Source organism: Nerophis ophidion, linkage group LG08, assembly GCF_033978795.1.
Source record: "Nerophis ophidion isolate RoL-2023_Sa linkage group LG08, RoL_Noph_v1.0, whole genome shotgun sequence".
NCBI lineage: Eukaryota > Metazoa > Chordata > Actinopteri > Syngnathiformes > Syngnathidae > Nerophis > Nerophis ophidion.
This window is the reverse complement of record NC_084618.1, coordinates 32,784,791-32,809,441: the sequence shown is the minus strand read 5'-3', so window position 1 is coordinate 32,809,441 and position 24,651 is coordinate 32,784,791. Positions and strand designations below refer to the sequence as shown.

At 37.1% G+C, this 24,651-nt stretch overlaps 2 protein-coding genes across 3 annotated transcripts in view; both read right to left on the bottom strand.

Annotated features, from left to right (window-relative positions):
• The window catches only part of gtf2h4 (general transcription factor IIH, polypeptide 4), a 58,832-nt gene extending 50,948 nt beyond the window's left edge, over positions 1–7,884 (bottom strand). Inside the window, exons 1-3 of one of the 2 annotated variants that reach the window (XM_061908308.1) lie at positions 7,855–7,884; positions 4,719–4,837; positions 4,549–4,653 (exon numbers count right to left, since the gene is read on the bottom strand). In XM_061908308.1, the coding sequence (XP_061764292.1) occupies positions 4,549–4,653; positions 4,719–4,837; positions 7,855–7,869 (239 nt within the window). In that variant the 5' untranslated portion in view covers positions 7,870–7,884. Of the gene's footprint in view, positions 1–4,548; positions 4,654–4,718; positions 4,838–4,993; positions 5,288–7,854 lie in introns of those variants that run through there. The other variant, XM_061908307.1, reaches the window with a different exon arrangement.
• Positions 7,885–11,933: 4,049 nt separating this feature from the next.
• polr1h (RNA polymerase I subunit H) lies at positions 11,934–18,163 on the bottom strand. Its single transcript, XM_061908306.1, has 5 exons — positions 18,008–18,163; positions 17,499–17,618; positions 15,605–15,708; positions 12,342–12,451; positions 11,934–12,252 (listed from the first exon to the last, which is right to left on the bottom strand). The coding sequence occupies exons 2-5, from the start codon at positions 17,614–17,616 to the stop codon at positions 12,228–12,230; spliced, it is 357 nt and encodes a 118-aa protein (XP_061764290.1). The 5' UTR covers positions 17,617–17,618; positions 18,008–18,163; the 3' UTR covers positions 11,934–12,227.
• Positions 18,164–24,651: the final 6,488 nt, after the last annotated feature.

The window sequence follows — 24,651 nt, the reverse complement described above, 5'->3', positions numbered from 1 at the left end:
TTGAGGGTTCCAGGTTCGATCCCAGCTTCTGCCATCCTAGTCACTGCCGTTGTGTCCTTGGGCAAGACACTTTACCCACTTGCTCCCAGTGCCACCCACAGTGGTTTAAATGTAACTTAGATATTGGGTTTCACTATGTAAAGTGCTTTGAGTCACTAGAGAAAAAGCGCTATATAAATATAATTCACTTCACTTCACTTAATTTTTTAACTTTTTGAGGGGATAAATATTGGCCTGGGAATAATTACTGGGTCGCTAGGATGAAGCACGGTAGCAGCTGCCGTGAGTAAAGAGCATTCACTTCGAACTAATACAAACTCTTTTAGCGTGCACACGAACTTGTGTGGTGTTGCCTCATTATTTTTGGATAATTCTGAGATATTTTTTTTATACTTAAAAAACACATTTTTTTATACAATGTGTCATAATTATGACCAGTCAGCTGGATAAAAAAAATACAGATAGCCGTATAATTTTTTCCAGCATTGTAACGGTCCACCTGGCCAATTAGGAACTGTCCGACACAAGTGAAACTAGATCTTAGTTGAAGGAACTAAACAGTAAAAGACAATGTTTTTTCACCACAACTTGACACAAACTGCACTGCACACTAGTAACTGCAAGGGTCTGAGGGAATATTGAGCAACAAATCAATGAAGGAAGTGACAAACTTGCCATTCAAATAATACCGCGTTTGTTGACAAGAACATACAGCCATGGAAGCCCACTCAATCTATTTATTAAAGAGAAACAACACAAACCAGCGAACGATTCAACAGGGCTGCCGTCAGAGCGGACAAACTGCTAAGCAAACAAAAACAGCTCAAACTGAGACTACTGGGTAAACTTGCTGACGTCATTAGGAAACAGGCATCGTGTTTTAAAAAGGCCCAATCGCACACTGAAACTAAACTTAATAATTGAAGTTTATTAACCAGAGTGCACACCGCCTTCTGCCCGAGTACAGCTAGGATAGGCTCCAGCACCCTAAACCCCAAGAGGGAAAAGCGGTAGGAAATGGATGGATGGATTTTTTAGGTAACACATTCATTCATTTCCCCAGTAATTAATTACATTTATTAAAGAGTAATTATAATAGTAATTAAATAACATTTTTGATAAAGTAAGGACTAACTATATTTAATGACTTTTTAAAAGTAATTTTCAGAACACAGCATTATGAAGCAGTTGGCGGGTTGGTGTTCCTGACTAAAATCTTTGTGGTTATGTCCTATAGTAATGTTTACTTATAATGTCCATTTTTAAAGGTCAATTATTTCCATGTTGCTGCTGACCTTTAAACATGTCCTCTTAAACCAGGGCACTTTTTTTTCACATTTTGTTATTCTGTGTTTTTTTTACCTAAATAATTAAGCATAGCTAAATGTTTTTTTTTTAAAGAAGATGGGAGACTATATTTGACTTTTGATATTATTTTCATTTATTTTTTCTTATCTCAAACACCTCTTAATTTGGGATCGGATTATATAAAACCTATTTGTCTTACTTGTTGGTACTAGTTTTTGTGTATTTGGGATCAACATAAGTCTTAAAAATTGAAAAACAAGGCATGGTGGGGATGTGTAGTTGCATCAATGAATATTTCCGTTTATGGGCTTGTTTATGGGCCAAACTACTTATATTGGGATTTGAGTTTTGAGCCACATCGCCCAGCCCTACACTCATGTTAGCAACAGTGCTAGCACAGTTTCGGGATGTTCTCTATGTTTAATTGGGCAGGATATTGTGGATTGTGTTTATATATCTATGAGGGCACATTTGTACCTTTTTTTAGTGTTTAGCCTCACTTAGTGCTTGCTCAGCTTATATACCAGTAGTTCGTCCTGCTTATATTTAGGTTAAAAAAGATGAAAATCCACTTGTCCAAAAAGTTAGCGGGAAATAGCAGAACACTCGCCTTCGTTGCCGAAAGTAGGACGTCCGTTGCCATGACCACTGAAATTAATGCGCCCAGGAAATAAGTTTTGGTAATGCTTAAATGACCAAAATACTGTAAATTATGTACATATTACATACTTTTATGAAAGTGTCTGTTACTACATTGATGGAGGTTTTTGAAGATGTTTTAGAGGGCTTTGAAGGTAACACGGGGAACTCCCATTAGCCGCATCTTGCAAACGTTTTTTGTCATCTTTAAAATGCAAAAAAAATCTTTTAAAAAATCTGTAGATTTGTCTCTAATATTGATTGTGAATGACAGACAACATTTATTAAAAAGTGCAGTTCCCCTCTGAGCTTTGCAGTGAGCATGACTTTTTGTATCCCCCTAATACAAACCCTGTTTCCATATGAGTTGGGAAATTGTGTTAGATGTAAATATAAACGGAATACAATGATTTGCAAATCCTTTTCAACCCATATTCAATTTAATGCACTACAAAGACAAGATATTTGATGTTCAAACTCATAAACTTTATATTTTTTTGCAAATAATAATTAACTTAGAATTTAATGGCTGCAACATGTGCCAAAGTAGCTGGGAAAGGGCATGTTCACCACTGTGTTACATCACCTTTTCTTTTAACCACACTCAATAAACGTTTGGGAACTGAGGAAACTAATTGTTGAAGCTTTGAAAGTGGAATTCTTTCCCATTCTTGTTTTATGTAGAGCTTCAGTCGTTCAACAGCTGTCGCATTTTACACTTCATTATGTACCACACATTTTCGATGGGAGACAGGTCTGGACTGCAGGCGGGCCAGGAAAGTACCCGTACTCTTTTTTTACGAAGCCACGTTGTTGTAATACGAGCTGAATGTGGCTAGGCATTGTCTTGCTGAAATAAGCAGGGGCATCCATGAAAAAGATGGCGCTTAGATGGCAGCATATGTTGTTCCAAAACCTGTATGTACCTTTCAGCATTAATGGTGCCTTCACAGATGTGTAAGTTACCCATGACTTGGGCACTAATGCACCCCCATACCATCACAGATGCTGGCTTTTGAACTTTGCGTCGATAACAGTCTGGATGGTTCGCTTCCCCTTTGGGCCGGATGACACAATGTCGAATATTTCCAAAAACAATTTGAAATGTGGACTCGTCAGATTACAGAACGCTTTTCCACTTTGCATCAGTCCATCTTAGATGATCTCAGGCCCAGAGAAGCTGGCGGCGTTTCTGGATGTTGTTGATGAATGGCTTTCGCTTTGCATAGTGGAGCTTTAACTTGCACTTACAGATGTAGCGATGAACTGTATTTAGTGACAGTGGTTTTCTGAAGTGTTCCTGAGCCCATGTGGTGATATCCTTTAGAGATTGATGTCGGTTTTTGATAGTGCCGTCTGAGGGATCGAAGGTCACGGTCATTCAATGTTGGTTTCCGGCCATGCCGCTTACGTGGAGTGATTTCTCCAGATTTTCTGAACCTTTTGATGATATTATGGAGCGTAGATGTTGAAATCCCTAAATTTCTTGCAATTGCACTTTGAGAAATGTTGTTGTTAAACTGTTTGACTATTTGCTCACGCAGTTGTGGACAAAGGGGTGTACCTCGCCCCATCCTTTCTTGTGAAAGACTGAGAATTTTTTGGGAAGCTGTTTTTATACCCAATCATGGCACCCACCTGTTCCCAATTAGCTTGCACACCTGTGGGATGTTCCAAATAAGTGTTTGATGAACATTCCTCAACTTTATCAGTATTTATTGCCACCTTTCCTAACTACTTTGTCACGTGTTGCTGGCATCAAATTCTAAAGTTAATGATTATGTGCAAACAAAAAAGTTTATCAGTTTGAACATCAAATATGTTGTCTTTGTAGCATATTCAACTGAATATGGGTTGATAATGATTTGCAAATCATTGTATTTCGTTTATATTTACATCTAACACGATTTCCCATGTTGTGCTATTTCTTGTCCTTTAATTCTGTAGACAAGTGAAAATGATACTTTGAAAGAAACTTTTTTATTTGCCACCATGGAAGCAAGAATATTGTGGAATTGAGTTTGCATATTCTCCCCGTGACTGCGTGGGTTCCCTCTGGGTGCCCCGGCGTCCTCCCACCTCCAAAAACATGCACCTGGGGATAGGTTGATTGGCAACACTAAAATAATGGCCCTAGTGTGTGAGTGTGAATGTTGTCTGTCTATCCGTGTTGGCCCTGCGATGAGGTGGCGACTTGTCTAGGGTGTACACCGCCTTCTGCCCGAATGCAGCTGAGATTGGCTGCAGCACCCCCGCGACCCCGAATGGGACAAGCGGCAGAAAATGGATGGATGGATTTATGGTACCATTGAGTACCAATTCGCAGGTGCTGGTATTTGGTATCTTATCGTTTTAAATGTAAAAAGTACCCACCAAACATATAACACATGCAAATGTATACAACACTGCTAGAACGCATCTACCCATCTATTTACTATCACCTGACCTGTTAGGGGGCACGGGCAGAAGCTTATACCAGGTGATTCGGAGGCGTAGAACAGACTTATACCGTGGCCTAGTCGCCAGTCAGTCAAAGGGCATGGCAGAATACATTTCATATGAGTTATGATGTACATAAAAACATAAGAATAAGTGACTCACTTTTGGCTCTCTTTTTTCACCCACAATGCCACAGCTGCCTGCGGGAGAGGCTGCTCCAGGAACAGCATTCGCATCACATAATTTTTGGCCAGTGAGGGCAGCTCCCTGTAAACGTTAAGTGATGTCATTAGTCAACAATCCTTTCGAATAGTTAGGAGAAGACTAGTTACCTGTAGACGGCCAGACATGTTGCAGGGTGATTATATAGTCGGTCCAAAATCTCTGGACTCAGCTCTCGGAGGTATTCGTGCAAATTTTTGCACTGTAGCTGGACTCGCAGCCTCATTTTCTACAGGAATTTATATCATGTCTATTATAAACTGACTGAAAATTCAACATGCATTCAAAATAGAACAAACATTGATTGCTACAATTTAAATAACATGAAGATATTGCTAAATGTAGAGCTTATATTCGCTTCATATTTTAAAGAGATTTTATTTACCCGAAAATTAATTTTGACGAGCGCCTCACTCTAAGACATATAAATATATATTCCGCTTCTTGCCTGATACTTTTGGACACACTTGATTTTGTCCCTACTCGATTGGTAGCGGAAGACACGATCGGTCCACGCATGCGCGAAGCGTACGTCACTTCCCTCAAATTGGCCTTCTTCTTCCTTTCTGGTTTAATGGCAGTTGGCAAGCAACCTTAAGGTGTGCATTACCGCTATCTTCTGATATGGAGTGTGGACCGAGCTGGATCTGTCACGCCAAATTTCTTCTCCCTACAACCCCCCCCCCCACTTTTACTTCCGGGGCATTGATTAATACAGACGTTTTGTTTACGCTACATTATAAAATATAACGCTATATTATAAAAATACAGACGTTTTGTTAACGCTATATTATAAAAATAATTTATAAAACAATTTACAAACACAAGCTATGAGATGAAATAAGAGGAAACGTGACCCCGGAAGTAAATGCGTCAGCCCATAGCTTGTGTTTGTAAATTGTTTTTTATTTATTTTTTATAATATATCGTTAACAAAACGTCTGTATTTTTATAATATAGTGTTATATGTTTATAATATAACGTTAACAAAACGTCTGTATTAATCATGACCCCGAAAGTAAATGGGGGGGAGGGTTTTTGTAGGGGGGAAGAAATTTGGCGTGACAGATCCCTACTCTATATCCTTTTTTTAAACCAGTCTTTTTTTAAATGTATGTAATGCTTTGTATCCAATGTTCTGATCGAGTACAGTCCATGGTAGCGCCTTAAGTAACACTTAGTCTAATACAGGGGTCACCAACGCGGTTCCCGCGGGCACCAGGTAGCCCATAAGGACCAGATGAGTCGCCCGCTGGCCTGTTCTAAAAATAGCTCACATAGCAGCACTTATCAGTGAGCTACCTCTATTTTTAAAGTTTTAATTATTTATTACGGGACGGCGTGGCGCAGTGGGAGAGTGGCCGTGCGCAACCTGAGGGTCCCTGGTTCAAATCCCACCTAGTACCAACCTTGTCACGTCTGTTGTGTCCTGAGCAAGACACTTCACCCTTGCTCCTGATGGGTGCTGGTTAGCGCCTTGCATGGCAGCTCCCCCCATCAGTGTGTGAATGTGTGTGTGAATGGGTAAATGTGGAAGTAGTGTCAAAGCGCTTTGAGTACCTTGAAGGTAGAAAAGCACTATACAAGTACAACCCATTTATTTATTTATTTATTTATTTATTTATTTATTTATTAGCAAGTTGGTCTCGCTTTGCTCGACGTTTTTAATTCTAAGAGAGACAAAACTCAAATAGAATTAGAAAATCCAAGAAAATATTTTAAAGACTTGGTATTCACTTGTTTAAATAAATGTATTTATTTTTTTACTTTGCTTCTTATAACTTTCAGAAAGACAATTTTAGAGAAAAAATACAACCTTAAAAATGATTTTAGGATTGTTAAACCCATATACCTTTTAAATTCCTTCCTTTTCTTTCCTGACAATTTAAATCAATGTTCAAGTATTGTTTTTTTAATGTAAAGAATAATAAATACATTTTAATTTAATTCTTCATTTTAGCTTCTGTTTTCTGGACAAAGAATATTTGTAAAATATTTCTTCAAACTTATCATGATTAAAATTCCCCAAAAATATTCTGGCGAATCTAGAAAATCTGTAGAATCAAATTTAAATCTTATTTCAAAGTCTTTTGAATTTCTTTAAAAAATTTTGTTCTGGGAAATCTAGAAGAAATAATGATTTGTCTTTGTTAGACATATAGCTTGGTCCAATTTGTTATATATTCTAACAAAGTGCAGATTGGAAATTTTGATGACATTTCAACATGTCATCAAAATTCTAAAATTAATTTTAATCAGGAAAAATTACTAATGACGTTCCATAAATTCTTTTTTTAATTTTTTCAAAAATATTCGAATTACGTAGTTTTTCTCTTAATTTTTTTTGGTTGAATTTTGAATTTTAAAGAGTCGAAATTGAAGTTAAACTATGTTTCAAAATTCAATTTTCATTTTTTTCGTGTTTTCTCCTCTTTTAAATCATTCAATTAAGTGTTTTTTGTTTCATCATTTATTCTCTACAAAAAAACTTCCGTAAAAGAAAAAAAAATGTATGACGGAATAACAGACAGAAATACCCATTTTTTACATCTATATATATATTTATTTAATAAAGGTAAATTGAGCAGATTGGCTATTTCTGGCAATTTATTTAAGTGTGTATCAAACTGGTACCCAAGAAGTAGGTCTTGGTTTCAAAAAGGTTGGTGACCCCTGGTCTAATATGACATATTTTTTCGTTAACGACAAATCCAACGCGTTACTATTTCCAGACCAGTAGTCAGGTTAAAGTTTAATCCAAGTCACTGTGCGTTTTTATTTTGTTTTTGTTTTTTCCCTCGTAAAAAATAATTGTATTTCTTCTTGCTGTCTTGGAAAATGACGTCACGTAAACGACAAGTCACGTTTTTAGGATGAAGATGATTACACACGTGTGCGACACGGAAGTAAACAACAACGGAGGGTGTAGAGAGAAGCGCGTTTTCAAGTTGGAAATACAATCATTATTTCGAGTTAAATACGTTGGTCGGGCAGTATGTTGTCGAGGAAATGCTGCCATAAAGCACAGTTGACTCGCCCACGTTTCGTGCCGTAATAAACAAGATCCTCGCTACGATCAACGCGGACTTGAGACCCGTCAGCGATCCTGTTCTGTCTCCCTGTAATGTTTGTCTGATCTTGAATGGGATTGTGCTGAAAATTTTTATTTCCCCTCAGGGATTAATAAAGTATGTCTGATTCTGATTCTGATTCTGACTTGCCTCACGTACATCCTTTTTGTCTTACCTGGAGATGGAGCATTCACAGATGGAGAGCAACGTGAAAGCTGCACTGAATGAGGAATAGACGTTCTGACAGAAGGTTTGAGAGGCTTTTGTTATTGATGTACAACCACTGGTTTACTCGCCTCACGCCACTGTTTGACTCATAACTTGATTATCACAACAGAACAATTACAGCTAACATGTGGTGTTACACAATGTTCTGTAAAACCACGCCTCGCTGCTCTGATGTTGTGAACAACAGGTTCAGTGTTCATAAGAAAAGTTCCACATAATGTAATAGTTACATTTATATTTATAGGTTTTGCCATTGCAGTATTAACAGTCAGGTAAAAAGAAATATTGTATAAAAGAACAAATAATTTATGTCAACTGCCGTAAAGAAAAAACATATATATATATATATATATATATATATATATATATATATATATATATAAAACAAGTATTTATGTCCTGTAAAGAAAGACTGTCATTATGTATTGTTTTAATATGTAAAACAAGTATTTATCTTAAGAGCAGTTGTTGATGTTAAATAAAGTGATTATTGACAAAACTGCTTGTCATTTTTATGTTGAGGCGGCGGGGGTAATGTCGATAGCGGCATTGCTGAATGTAACTAATAAAGTAACTCGTAATCGAACTTAGTTACTTTTAAAGTCAGCTAATCAGTAAAGTAAATAAGTTACTTTCTGAAGTAGTAATCAGTAGTCATTAATCAGATTAGATTTTTAAGGTCACTGGCAACACTGCTCATAAGGGTATTTTAGTCAAATATGTGTGTGTAAATATAAAATTGTTGCTTTGAATCACTTTTTCTAAGGCAATATTATATTGAATGAAAATTTTACATAAATTAAAACATCCAATCATTTTGTAAATATTTATTTTGTGCAAGAAGAAAAAACAGTTACAATTAGTGATGTGGGCAGCACAGTGTCAGAGGGGTTAGTGCGTCTGCCTCACAATACGAAGGTCCGGAGTTATCCTGGGTTCAATCCCAGGCTCGGGATATTTCTGTGTGGAGTTTGCCCTAGTGTGTGAATGTGAGTGTGAATGTTAATTTTCTGTCAGTCTGTGTTGGCCCTGCGATGGGGTGGCGACTTGTCCAGGTTGTACCCCACCTTCCGCCCGATTGTACCTGTAGCTGAGATAGGCACCAGCGCCCCCCGCGACCCCAAAAGGGAATAAGCGGTAGAAAATGGAAAAAATGGATGTACTGTACTGTGAAATCTACTAATACAAGTTTTGATCAATCAATCAAAAACAAGGTTTTCCAAAATAAGACAACAACTTCAACTCCAGTAATGGAAAAAAGTACCAACATGGCACTGCCATATTTATTATTGAAGTCACAAAGTGCATTATTTTTTTAAACATGCCTCAAAACAGCTTGGAATTCGGGACATGCTCTCCCAGAGATAATTCTGATACCCATTACAACAATGGGAAATACTATACTTTGATTTTTTTTAAACATGCCTCAAAACAACAGCTATAAATACAATGAAGGCACACATCTTCAGTCCAGAGTATACTGGCCTATGTCCGTGTTTTACCGGATATGTCCCGCTCCGTACAGCGGGGTTTCAAAAAGTCATTAATTTAACTTCTTGAAACCGATACCGATCATTTCTGATATTACATTTTAAAGCATTTATCGGCCGATAATATCGGCAGGCCGATAATATATAGTTACAATTGTATGCATTTTCCAAACAAGAGTTTTTTTGACATCAACATTGGACTAACAACAAACTTGTCATTTTACGGACACAATAAGGGCTTAAATAATGTCAAACACGTGGTGTTACAATAACCACAAAGATAAAGTGTTTGTCTTACACTAACGAAAGGCAAGGCAGTTTAAGCAAGCGGTGCGCTCTCCCGCGAAGGAAATCCATTTTTGGCAGTCACATTTTGGCACAACACCTGTGAAGAGAGGAAGATCCCGAGGAAACCGTGAAGTCCTTCATGGAACACCAGCTCAAGGTTCCAGTGGATACCATCGGGAATGTCACCTTCCACCGCGTCCACCAGCTTGGAGACAAAAAGCTGGAGAGTAGGAGGCCGAGACCCATTGTGGCAAAATTAGAACACTTCAAGCAGAAGGGGCAGGTGAAAGGATCCAACTTCAGCATCAAAGACCAGTTTCCCAAAGAAATCCTCAACAGACGGCGCCATCTGTTCCCGCTTCGTAAGAAGTTTATCGCCGAAGGATGCCGTGATTTTTATCAACGGTCAACATTACCGTGATCCGGAAGCCACACCATGGTTGCATTATTATCATCTGAAACACGATAAATGTTGTGTTTTTCTTTCTTTCATTATGCTTTATTCCCTCTCCCTCACAATACACCTATGCGTAATCATAGTGCTCACGTAAACATCATCCGCTCTCTCTCTCTCTCTTGATGAATCAATAGCTATGTTTATTGTCTTTCTTTCTCGTTTTTCTTTTTATCTCACTTATATCAATATTTGTGTAATCCACCACTCTCTTTATTTTATTTTAATTTTTTGGTTTTTGTTTTTCGCTTTCTATTTCTCCACCTGTTTTGTGTCCCCTTGTTGTCGTCGGTATTTATTACAATTAATTTACCCACACATTCCTCCGGTAATACATGCACAACTATATGCATTTACTCACTTTGCACACCTAAATATATGCAGGATTGGCTTACATTTTGATACAGATGTGCATTACTAACACATAAAGTATATACATACATCCACACACTTAGTTACAATCTAGTTTAGTATGTCCACTATATAGTGTGTCACTTGGAATGGGCGTAGGGTAGGGTCCATGTAAAAATATGTAACAATTCTTAATCATTTGAAGAGCATGCAAGCAGACATTGCTTTACTACAAGTGACTCATCTCTCCAAATCCGATACCTCAAAACTGCATTCATCGCAATACCCACACAAATACTTAGCTAGTTACAACTCCAAACAGAGAGGCATAGCCATTTCTTCTAGTAGAAAGGTTAATTTTAACTCCATAACTCAATTACGGACACAGAGGCCAAATACATAGCTCTTAATATTTCCGTTGACGGGACAAACTTTTGTATCGCTAACATTTATGGTCCAAATGTTGATGACCCCTCCTTTTACACACTTTCATTTTACTATCCACTCACTCAAATTCCTGCTTTATTCTAGGAAGGGACCTCATCTTAGTACTTATTCCAAATATAGATCGGTCCAGAGTGACTGGCAGTCACCGTGAGTAGCAGTCAGTGGGAATACTTAAATATACACAACCCAAAATCAGTGATGTTGGCACTGTAAATCGTAAATAAAAACAGAACACAATGATTTGCAAATCATTTTCAACTTATTTTCAATTGAACAGAGGATATTTAATGTTTAAACTGAGAAACTTTTTTTTTGCAAATAATTATTAACTTAGAATTTATGACAGCAACACATTGCAAAAAGGTTGGCACAGGGGCACTTTTACCACTGTGTCACATGGCCTTTCCTTTTAACACTCAGTAAATGTTTGGGGACTGAGGAGACCAATTTTTGAAAATTTTCAGGTGGAATTCTTTTCCACATTTTGCTATCTCGGAATCCGGGTATATAATCTGGAACAGCTCATCAATGTTCTCATCACCAGTATATGACTGGTGCTTAGTTACCGTGTGAAAAGTCCATAGCACCTCCGCTTTAAGTGTCGGCGTAGACCCAAACGCTGTCCGGAGGTCGACTGGAGTTGCAGCAGACTGGGACGAGCTGGATCTCGATGCTCGGGCTTGTGATGTCGAGCAATAGTGGCTGATTGACGGCGTTTGCTGCTGTCATTTTATGACTGCCTTGTGCTTTTCCGGGCAGCAGTTAGTTCCGCTGTGTAGTTATGTAATAGCGTTCTTAAAAAATCTAAACATTTCAAAGCGAGACTGAAGTTTTCTGCATTTTTTTAAATAAAAGTAATGTCAATAGATTTTTAAGACCTTTTATGAGATTTTAGGAGAATTATAGACATTTTAAAAGGCCTAAAATTCAAATTATTGGATTTAAGACTTTTTAAGACCCTGCGGATACCCCAAATAAAGTATTAGTTTAAGGGTGTGCATATTTATGTAACCAGTTTATTTTAATAATTTTAATTTCATATTGTTCCCCTTTTTAAATGTTTCAGGGTTTTTTTCCAATTGCGTTGAAGAGGTTATAAGTCACATTAAAAGGTGGAAAAAGTTGTGAAATATTTTGTCTTGCTGTTATTGTTTTTACATCATGAAAACCTGGCATTTGCACAAGGGTATGTAAACTTTTATATCCACTGTATTGTGGGCAACACTTGGTGAAATATCTTGCCTAGGGCACAACAGCATGGATGAAAGCGAACTCATCATTTAGATCTTCTCAGGAGTCCTCCTTCTCTTGATACCTGAAACGCCACAATTCCAATCATCAGTAATGATCACACAAATTGACACAATACAGTCATGTGTGAGACAGGAGTGTTGATATCTTTACCTGCAGTGTATACATGTGAAAAAGACAGTCTGGCCTTCATCTGCAGACCTCATCTGCCTGGTGTGGTAAATCATGCCTTCTTTATTGCACCGAGAGCAACGTCTGTCGATCTGCAGTGGGGGAATCATCATTAATAATAGTTACCTAACAAGTGATGAGAAGTTCAACTTTATTTGAGAAGGCTTCCAAACAGCTTAGTGTAATTTGTAAGTTTATATTTCAGCCTAACGTAGCAAATACAAATACCTTTCGTCTTGATGAACACTTTTTCATTCAGTGTTTATGTGAAGCCTAATGAATGCTTTATTTTGTGCATTTTTTACAGTTACAAAAGCATTCTCACTTTTGTTTAATATTTAAATCTAACTTCTAATTGCAAAAATCCAAATCCACAAAACAAAAAACTGAACTAAACTCGGTACAACCCAAAGTATAAATGCCAAAAAGCATGTTGACATTAAGAAAAACTGGTTGCCTCAGTTTGAATAATGTGATTTTTCCTTTCCAAAAGCACCCGTCCTGTTTTTGAGAAGATTCACCCGGAAGGAACAATATCTGCTTGCACTACTTTTACATAATGGTATAATCCCACATTGTGTGATTGATAGCAAGGCCCCAGGGGAGCGAGCTGAGAGTGCACAAGTTTAAAAAAATATATATATATATTAAACTGACTCCATGCGATTTAGGCTAGGTTCACACTGCAGAGTAGGATGTCAAATTTAGATTTTTATTAAATCTGATCTTTTAACGGAATCAGTGACATTACAAAAAAAAAAAAAGCGATATCCAATGAAAATGCAATCTGACCCGCATGAGGATGTGACGTCATAGCGTCACACATGCTGCAGTGTTTACGGAAGTAAACGAGGCGTCAGTGTAACAGCTCTCAGTCCTGGTGCATTTGTGGCAGTATCAAGGATTTTTTACAATCATAGTCAACGTTTTCTGAACCAAATTATTGCGCATAAAATATTAAGAAAGAAAAGGGCAAGTATTAGGAGACATGAATGGTGGAACTAGGGCTGGGCGATATGGCCTTTTATGAATATTGATATTTTTAGGCCATGTCACGATAAACAATATATATCTCGATATTTGGCCTCAGCCTTGAATTAACACTTGATGCATTTAATGACAGCAGTATGATGATTCTATGTGTTTACATTAAAACATTCTTGTTCATACTGCATTAATATATGCTCATTTTAAACTTTCATGCAGAGAGCGAAATCACAACAAAGTCAATTTACCAAAACTGTATTTATTAAACAGTTATTAAGCAGTGGCACAGGCATTCATGTCATTTCCAAAACAGAAAATGCAAGATTGTCAGAGACATTTTAAAACAAGCTATGAGTGCACTTTTGTGAATAATGTCACCAAGAGGACATATTAAAACAACACTAAATTAAAAATGTACTTTTTGTACAGAACTCTACTACAATAGTTAAAAACAAATAAAGTGCACTTTTGTGCATGATGTCACAGAAGATATTTCAATAACTGTCAATGAACAAGAGCTATATAATAGAAAATAAAATAATGTATGTCCTTCGCTATAAATTAGGTTCCTGCGGACATTATCTCCTTCTGTTGAGTTTTTTTTTAATACGGCGTTGAGCTGAAATAATTGCTTCGGCATTTTGTTGGTGTGGCACCGGGCGGAGATGTTGACATGCAGAGTGTCAAGCACTCATCATTCTCTAGCGCAGTGGTTCTCAACCTTTTTCAGGGATGTACCCCCTGTGAATTTTTTTTTAAATTCAAGTACCCCCTAATCAGAGCAAAGCATTTTTGGTTGAAAAAAAGAGATAAAGAAGTAAAATACAGCACTATGTCATCAGTTTCTGCTTTATTAAATTGTATTACAGTGCAAAATATTGCTCCTTTGTAGTGGTCTTTCTTGAACTGATTGGGAAAAAATATATAAAAATAACTAAAAACTTGTTGAAAAATAAACAAGTGATTTGATCATAAATAAAGATTTCAACACATAGAAGTAATCATCAACTTAAAGTGCCCTCTTTGGGGATTGTAATAGAGATCCATCTGGAATCATGAACTTAATTCTAAACATTTCTTCACAAAAAATAAATCTTTATCAATATTTATGGTACATGTCCACAAAAAAACCTAGCTGTCAACACGGAATATTGCATTGTTGCATTTCTTTTCACAGTTTATGAACTTAAATTCATATTTTTTTTAAAGTATTATTCAATAAATACATTTATAAAGGATTTTTTCATTTTTGTTATTTTTAGAATATTTTTTTAAAATCTCACATACCCCTTGGCATACCTTCAAGTACCCCCAGGGGTATGCGTACCCCTATTAGAGAACCACTGTTCTAGCGGGTGACTTTTCAAATGATGCTACATTAGCAGTGCTGCTACTTTTTGTGGCAACGCTTTTGCCGCATAAATGTTGAACGTATTCCCGGTTGAAGCGAAACCACCGCCGGACGATGGATCCTGTGCTGTTTTTCTTGGTAATTAATTTTTTCTCCATTTGTTACCACATTCGCATCTTCTCGCTCTCATATTACCACCCGCACCTCACTGTTAGCATCACAGCTAATGTTACCATGTCGCTACTTCTCTGCTCCACGGGAGCGTGAGACGTTGCACACGTGTCGTATGTAAAGAGGTGCGCTTTTTTATGTCTCTGTGAGAAGGATAGACAAGAAACAGTGGGAAACACATGCAGTGTAATGCTCACAGCTAAAAGCAACAGCGTGAGGAATGTATACTCGAATATCACGATATAGTAATTTTCTATATCGCACAGAGACAATCCCGCAATATATCAAGTGTATCGATATATCGCCCAGCACTAGGTAGAACATTGACGCAAGTTCCTAAAAACATTAGTTTTGCCTTTTTTCTGCACATTTGTCAGCTACTTATTTTGTAACCGTCTATTTTGGCAAGGAATTATGGCTATTTAAAAATGTATTGTTTAGATGAGCGCGACTGGAGCATTTGGACTCCAATCACATCCATTACACATCTGATTTATATCCACACAGGAAAGAGGCCTGAGTCAGTTTTGAAAAATTTGGAATTGCAAAGTTCACATGACTTGATATGAAAAAATCTGATCCAGGTCACATATGGACAAAAAAATCTGAAATGGCCTATAGCGTGAACAAGGCCTTACTACAAACCTTCAAATTGTAGAGCCAGTTCTGTTGCGCGTTTCACATCAGTAAAACACATAACATGCATACAGAAAAAAAGCAGGAAATGTTTTCTTACCACAGGACCCTTCATTTCAGAGTCCTCACTGCTCTTTAGTACCACAGAAGACTTATTCACTTGATTGAAGACGACCGTAGAGCAAATTTCTCGATTTGAAAACTCTAAAGGATGTCAAACACACACACAGTTACAAATTCATAGCTCCTGTCAATGGAAGATGGATAAAATGTATCCAGAATAGTACAAGTTGGTGTTTCTCAACAACATTCGTCCAAGAGCCAGGATTTGCTCGGCAGAAACCTAGAATGCCAGAAGGTAAACTTTTTTGTTTTTTAAACAATACATATAGTTGCTTAAAATTTCAAATAAACAGTGGTTACGAATGTATTTAGACCCCTTTAAATTGTTTACTCTGTTTCGTTGTAGCCATTTGGTAAAATAAAAAAAGTTCCATTTTATTTCTCATTAATGTACACTCAGCTACCCATCATAACATAGAAAAAAAACAAATGTGGAAATTTGTTAAATACCCGGTTGATGCACCTTTGGCACCAATTACAGCCTCAAGTCTTTTTAAATACAATGCCACACGTTTGGCACACCTATCTTTGGGCAGCTTCACCCATTCCTCTTTGCAGCACCTCTTAAGCTCCATCAGATAGGAGGTGCTGGTTTTATCCACGATGTCTCTGTATATTACTGCATTTATCATTCCCTCTATCCTGACGCTGAAAAACATCCCCACAGCATGATGCTGCCACCACCATGCGTCATTGTAAGGATGGTATTGGCCTGGTGTCGAGCGGTGCCTGGTTTCCTCCAAACATTATGCATGGCATTCATGCCGAAGAGTTCAATCTTTGTCTCATTAGACCATATAACTTTTTTTCTCATGGTCTGATAGTCTTTTAGGTGCATTTGGGAAAACTTTTGACAAAGAAATGGCTTATGTCTGGCATATATATAAATATCAGGGGTTGGCAACCTTTACCACTCAAAGAGCCATTTTGACCTGTTTCACAAAATAAAGAAGACAATGGGAGCCAAAAAACTCTTTTGAAATTTAAAATGAAATAACACATCAAAAAAAAATTGTTTTGCTTTGTGCTATGTGTATACCAGGGGTCTTAGACACGTAGCCCGCACCTTGATAAGAAAATTAAATGTTAGTGCGGCCGGCGACTTTTATATTAATGCTGCTTGACAGCATTACGCTTGTCAACCCTCCCAAATTTTTCGGGAGGATCACGAATTCTCAAAGCAACTCTTCTCGTGATTATCTGCTGATGGTCACCCGGATAACAAAAATAAGGGCGAGATATGAAGCCACTGCCTTTGACACCTTCTACAACATGTGCAAACGGCTTGCCAGCCTAGTAACATGTTTTATGTGGTTCCCGCAGGTACACATACTCGAATACAAGTCATATTTGTTCAACAGCCATACAGGTTACACTGAAGGTTGTGATATAAACAATATTAACACTCTTACTAATATGTGCCACACTGTGAACCCACACCAAACAAGAATGAACAAACACATTTCGGGAGAACATCCTCACAGTAACAAAACAAACAGAATACAACGAATACCCACAATCCCATGCAACCCTGACTCATCCTGGCTATATTGAACACCCCCCCCGGTGCGTCGGTTGAGGCGATTATGCAGCTGAGCCACATCAGAGTGGCCAAAGAGCCGCATGCGGCGCCGGAGCCGCGGGTTGCCGATCCCTGATATATATATATATATATATATATATATATATATATATATATATATATATATGTATATGTATATGTATATATATATATATATATATATATATATATATATATACATATATATATATATGTATATATATATATACACACACACACACACACACACACACATACTTATATATGTCTTTGACTGGACATCTTTTTTGTAACATGGCAAAGAATATACCTGATACAGGTCTGGAGAAAGAGCAGCGGGGACAACTGATAGTGGTCAGGATCCCTGGGAGAGGGAGAACGTTCCCACACTCTGGGCAGAAGTTGGGATCACCACCAAAACATGACATGTCTGTAAGAAAAGTGTGACGACCCAGTATCAAGTTGAAGTCTTTAATAACACTTGTCAACGTACGTGACTTATGTGAAGCAACTACCTAGTGTAGTCTCGTTTTTACGACAGCCATAATAATAGAAGTGCAGGTTGGGTTACGTCATATTCGCACATTAAACTAGTTAAAATTATAAATTACAGGGATTCCATGCGCTATGGCGTGTTCAAAATGTATGTCAAAAGCAGTAACCTACTTTGGTGAGCAAACAGTGCTAATTTGTTAGCTAAAACAGTCAACTTGTTGATAGTCGCGATTGAGCGCAGCACGCGAAGAGAGCCAATACATTTCAAATACATTGAAATTATTAACAGTAAAGCAAAATGTATTTAAATCGATTGACACCCACCTGTGGACAGCAGTCTAAATAAAGCTACAATAAATGAAAAGCTTTAGACTGAAATATTTCAAATTCCGTGTCACTTTTTCTTCTTCTTCTTTGTTATTGGTTTGATGGCAGTTGGCAAGCAACCTTCTGGTGTGCATTACCGCCATCTGCTGACGTCGAGTGTGAAACGAGTTCTTCTTCTTCTTCTTTTGTTTTTATGGCGGTTGGCAAGCAACCTTCTGGTGTGCATTACCGCCACCTACTGCAATGGAGTGTGGACCGAGGTGGATCCCTACTCTATATTCTTTTACTTAACCCAGTGTTTTTTAAATATGAGTATATTGATTTATATCCTATGTTTTCTGAATGCAATCCTAATATATCTCCCACTTCTAACCTAATATTTTCTTTTGCTAACTTATTTTCCAGTATTTCTCTTTCTCTATTATATTTCCTACATTGTATTAAGACATGGTCAACATTTTCTATCTGGTGGCAAAAATCACACAGCCCTGTAGTATGTTTGCCTATCAATTTTAGTGAACTATTTAGATATGTATGGCCTAATCTCATTCTAGTAATAATGTCTTCTTCCTTCCTATTTCTACCCCCTCCTCTCATTACACCTACTTTCCTCTGGACTTTGTAAAACTCTCTACCTTTTGTTTCCTTATTCCAATTATCCTGCCACTTTTTATTGTGTTCTATCTTAATTATGCTCTTCACTTCTTCTTTACTGTGCTTAATCTCCATGTTTACTTCTGTTTTAGTGGTTGCTTGTTTTGCGTATCTATCAGCTAACTCATTTCCCTCAACTCCTACATGAGCAGGAACCCAGAGAAATGTTACCACACCTCCCGCTTTATTTATTCTGTAGATTGCCTGAACTATTTCATAAACTATATCTAGTCTTGTTTCTGATGTTATGTTTTTTATGCTCGTCAATGCACTGCTGGAGTCCGAGCACACGACTACTTTCCTAGCTTTGTTTTCCTCTATCCAGTTAACTGCCATATAAATTGCTACCAATTCCCCCGTAAAAACAGATAGTTTATCACTAATTCTTTTATTCAACACTATATTTCTCTGTGGGATAACTGCAGCAGCTCCTACTTTACTATTTATAGTTTTTGATGCATCTGTGTATATCATAATATTATCAAAAAACATTTCCTCAATCCGTTGTTCTATTTGGTAACTATTTAAATGTCTATTCTTCAGTAACTGCATGTCTACCTTTGGGTTTTCATACATCCACGGTGGTATTGCAGGAATTGGTACTGTAGGGCTCACTTTAATATTGTCAATTTGTGTTTTTTTACATATATCTCCTATTATCCACCCAAAACTATTCATTTTTTTCTTCCCTTTTTCTTGGCAATTTATTAGCACTTGACGGGTTGGATGTCCTTGCTTGGATCCTTTTAAGTTTGCCCAATAAACTGCTGAGAGTTGATCTCTCCTCATGTCCAAAGGTTTTTCATTCATTTCTACTTGTAATGCTGCCACTGGAGTAGATTTAATAGTTCCACAACATAATCTTAACGCCTGCGACTGGATCCGGTTTATTTTCTCAAGTAGAGTTTTTGAAGCAGATCGATAAATAATGCATCCGTAGTCGATAACAGACCGAATTAAAGTGATATATATTGTTTTCAATGTCAACCTATCAGCCCCCCAATCTTTACCCCTCAAAGCCCTCATTATATTTAACACCTTTTTACTTTTCTCCACTATCTTGCTGATGTGGGTTGACCAGTTAATATTTTTATCAAACCATATTCCTAAATATTTAAATACTTGTACCTCTTCTATGTTTTCTCCATAGAGTTTTATTTGGAGCTTGTTTTGTATTTTCCTCTTCGTAAAATGTATGACTTTTGTCTTTCCAACAGAGAATCTTAAACCCCAAGCCGTCCCCCAGTCTTGAACATTATTTACCGCTTTTTGAATCTTCTTTTCTATATAATTTGTATTTCTACCTCTCTTCCACATCACTCCATCATCAGCAAACAATGCCACCTCCACTAACCCTTCCACTTCACTAAAAACTTCATTTATCATGATGGAAAATAGTACTGGACTTATTATACTCCCTTGTGGGGTCCCATTTTCCACTTTGTATTCTCTACTATATTCATTCTCTATCTTTACTAATAATGTTCTACTTGTTAAAAAGTCTTTTATCCATCTGTACATTCTTCCTCTAATCCCAATCCTATTTAGTTTCATCAGCAACCCCTGTTTCCACAACATATCATACGCTTTCTCTATGTCAAAAAATACCGCAATTATACTTTCTTTATTTATTTGTCCCTTTCTAATTTCCTCTTCCAGCTGCACTGCTGGGTCATTTGTGCTTCTTGCTTTGCGAAAACCACTTTGGTAGTTTTTTATAATTTCTTTTGACTCTAAATAATATATTAATCTTTCATTAATCATTTTTTCCATTACTTTGCCCAAATTTGAGGTCAATGCTATCGGCCTATAATTTCCTGCCTCTTCCGGGTCTTTCCCTGGCTTGCATATTGGAATTATTACAGCTGTTTTCCACTCATCTGGTAATTTTCCTTCTTCATATATCCTATTATATAATTTCAAGACCACTTCTTTGCCGATGCTACCTAAATTTTTGATCATTTGATAACTCACCAGGTCTTTCCCTGCCGTCGTATTTTTAACTTTTTTTAAAATTCGAACCATTTCATCCAAAGAAAATGTCATATCCATAGTGTTGATAAAACTATTATCGTTGTCTTCCTTCATTTCCTCAATATTTACACTAATTGTTTCTTCTCTCTTTTGTTTTTCTACATTTTTCAAATTATCATTACTGTGCACTTTAACAAAGGTTTTTGCTAAAAGTTCTGCTTTTTCTTTATTTCCTACCACACTCCGCATTCCATCTTTCATCACATGATTTTTATGTTCTTTTCTGAGCCCTGACATTCTCTTGATCATTCCCCACACCTGGCTTAAAGGAGTAGTTCTATTTAGTGTTTCACAAAAAGTTCTCCAATGGTGTTTTCTTGTTTTTTTAATAACATACCTTACTCTAGCTTGATGCCTTTTATATTGGATCATGTCTTGGAAATTATGTGTTCTTCTCAATATTCTAAATGCTCTATTCCGTTCTTGTATTGCATCTGTACACTCTTGTGTCCACCACGGCACTATCTTCCTTCTTCTCCCTATACTATTCCTTGGTATGCTCTGTTCGGCTGCTTCTATTATGCACTTTGTAATATCTGTATTTAATTGTTCAATATCTTGATTTATATCTACTTCCTTTAAAGTTATGTCGGTAATTTCCCTAAATTTCTCCCAGTCACCATGATTATACTTCCATCTTCCTTCTATCCTAGTGCTTTCTGTCCTATGATTTATGTTTATATGAATGACGATTGGATAGTGATCACTTCCCATTGTGCTGTATTTATTTACTTCCCACTCCACCTTTCCTGCTAACCCTTGTGACACTAGTGTTAAATCTATTGCTGTTTCTTTACCCGTGACGACATCTAACCTTGTTCCCGACCCATCATTCACACACACCAGTTCTTTTTCCTCCAAAAGTGCTTCCAATGTATCCCCATTCCAGTCATCCCTTTCACCCCACATTGTGCTATGTGCATTAAAGTCACCACACCAAATAATATTGCCACTCCAGTGCTCCATTATTGTTTCTAGTTGGTGAATTTCTAATTTCTTGCATGGATTATAGAAGTTTAGTACTTTGTATCTTTCTTTATTATTCCATACTTCTACTCCTACTATCTCTAGTTCTTGTTTTACTTTTAATATTGAATAATGCATATCTTCCTTAATAAATATGGCACATCCTCCTCCTTGCCCATCATTCCTATCTTTACGTATCGTTATATATCCTTTTATTATAAAGTTTAATTTTGGCTTCAGCCATGTTTCTTGAATACATATTATATGTGGTTTATTTTTCATATTATTAATATATCCCTTTAATTCCTGTCCGTTTGCTATCAGACTTCTGGCATTCCACTGAACAATTAACATGGCGTTGGATTGTGGTAACATGACTCGGTCTCGTCTACTCTCTGTAGCTCACCTTGCACCTGTTCCCAGGATAGTTCTTTTAAATTTAAAAACTTTGCTGCTGCTTTGACAATTATTTTGATTTTCTCAGTCTTGTTTCTAGCCTGTTCTGTACAATTTATTACATAAGCCAGGAATACAACTAGTTTGTCCATGGAAATTCCTGTATTTGCTGCCTCTTGTTTTTTATTTCTTGAACTATTTTCACTTCTGTCCTGTTCTGCACTTTCTTGATTTCTTATTTTAACTGCCTCTGCATATGTAATATTTCGTTCAACTCTGATTTGCTGTACTTCTGTTGCCTGTTTTCTTATGATGCAGCCCCCATACGCTGCTGTGTGATTCCCGCCACAATTACAACACTTGACCTGTTCATTTTCTCCACATTGTCCATATTCATGCTCCCCTCCACACCTTCCACATCTCATTTTAGCATGACACACACTAGCTATGTGCCCATAGCGTTGGCACTTGAAACAACGTACTGGGGGTGGCACGTAAGCTCTAACATAGAAGCTTAGATACCCAATCATGATTCTCTCTGGTAGGACCTCCTCTGCAAATTGCACTAGCACGGATTCGCTCTCAGTCTTTTCACCGTTCCTAAATGCCATCATTCTTTTCATCGTAGTGACAGTTCCTCCTTTTATTTCTCTTTTCAGATCATCTAAATTTTCTCCTCTTGGGATTCCTGTCACGACTCCTCTTGCCCCCTTTCGTTCTCCCACTTCGATTTTTTCCTTTATTATTTTGTTGCACAGTTTTTGCAATCGCATTGCTTTGTTCTTTTGCTCTCCATTTTTGCATTTAATCAACAGCCGTCCGTCCCTGAGCACCTTCGCTATCTCCACCTCTCCAATGTCCTTCTTTAATCCCTTAACCAGTGTCATCAAACTAATGTCATTCATATCTTGGTTTGATTTAAATGTATAAATTATCTTATATTCATCCATCATAACCCTTTTCCTCTTATCAACCTCTTCATCGTCTTCATGCACTCTTTTAGTACTCGCCTTTCCTTCACTCCCTCCTCTCCCCTTCTTTCCTCTCTCCCCTCTAGTCCTATCCATTTCCATACTATCCTCATACATCCCGTCACTATCCCCTTCCATCTCGATCCAGTCACAAAACAGCTTATGCTCAACCGCCAAAACAGATTTAGATACTCTCGTCGCCGCCAAATTCACTCCAAATGTTTGGTAGTTCCGCGTCTCTCCTTCCGGAAGCTTCCCGTGAAACGAGTTGTAACCCTACTCAATATTTATTTATTTGACCCAGTCTTTTTATTTAATGTATATAATGCTTTGTATCCTTCGTGTTCTAATTGTAGCAATCCTAAAATATCTTCCACTACAAACCTAACCTTCCCTTTTGCTAACTTATTTCCTAGTATTTCCCTTTCTCTATTGTATTTCCTACATTGTATCAAAACATGTCCTACACTTTCTATCTGATGGCAACAGTCACACAGCCCTGTATAATGTTTTTCTATAAATTTCAATGAACTATTTGGATATGTATGTCCTAATCTCATTCTAGTAATAGCGTCTTTTTCTTCTGTATTTCTACTACCTCCTCTCATTACGCCTCAGAAAAAGAGTAAAGCTAGGGTTAACAGAATATAAACAAAACAGTAAGTGGAACCAAAATAAGAGCGTAAAACAGGAAGTGAAGCCAAAAAGACAGGAGAACGCCCAAAAACTAAAACAAAGAATAGCCTGACCTAACGGGACATACCACAAATACAAGTCAGAGGGCAGAGCATGATGGATTTTAGAAATCAAATTAAGAAGGTTGATTAAAAGAGCAATATATTTTAAATGTTTATCTAAAATGTCAACCGCCAGTGGGCAAATATTGAAGGATTTTATACATTGTATGTGTGTGCCTGTGTGTATATGTGAATGTGTTGTGCTCAGTGCTAATTTTACATACCCTAGGGAAATTAATGATTTATTGGCTATTCTTCAGAGACTATGAATGATAACACAAAAACCTTTCTTCCACTCATGCTTAATGGTTGTGTGAAGCTATTAATTGGCAAACTGTGTTTACTATTTTTTAATCAAAATGACAAAAGAAAGTACCCAAATTACTCTGATAAAAAGTTTACATACCCCAGTGACTTTGATCTGATAACATGCACAAAAGTTGACACAAACAGGTTTGAATGGCTAATCAAGGTTCCAATCCTCACCTGTGACATGTTTGTTTGTAATTAATTAATGGTCTTTGAAACACTCACCAGCACTTCCTTACAGTAGAAACAACCAAAAAAAGAAAATAGCAGCAATCATTGTTTTTTCAACAAACTTTAATTGACCAAACAACTGTTTGGATGTCATACAATTATAAACAGCCCTGCTTTTAGGTTGTCAAAGTGAAATTCAAGACACTACTTGGCAAAAGTGTTCCACCTTCACTCCAGGACAAATACAATTTAACTGAAAAAAAAAAAAGATTTAAGGTTTCATATGAATGTACCTCATTGTGGTGATACTCTTTTGCACAAACAAAGTTCAAATAGAGCATTTTTGATTATTGAATACACAACATTGACAGATAATAGAGACTACAGTCATCCCCCTAGTATG

Excerpts from the sequence above, each read along its gene's own strand:
- polr1h (XM_061908306.1), bottom strand. The coding sequence starts at position 17,616 with ATGTCATGTTTTGGTGGTGATCCCAACTTCTGCCCAGAGTGTGGGAAC. Across the intron at positions 12,452-15,604 it reads CTGAAATGAAGGGTCCTGTG|ATCGACAGACGTTGCTCTCG; the intron begins GTAAGAAAACAT and ends CCCCCACTGCAG. Across the intron at positions 12,253-12,341 it reads TTCACATGTATACACTGCAG|GTATCAAGAGAAGGAGGACT; the intron begins GTAAAGATATCA and ends GTGGCGTTTCAG.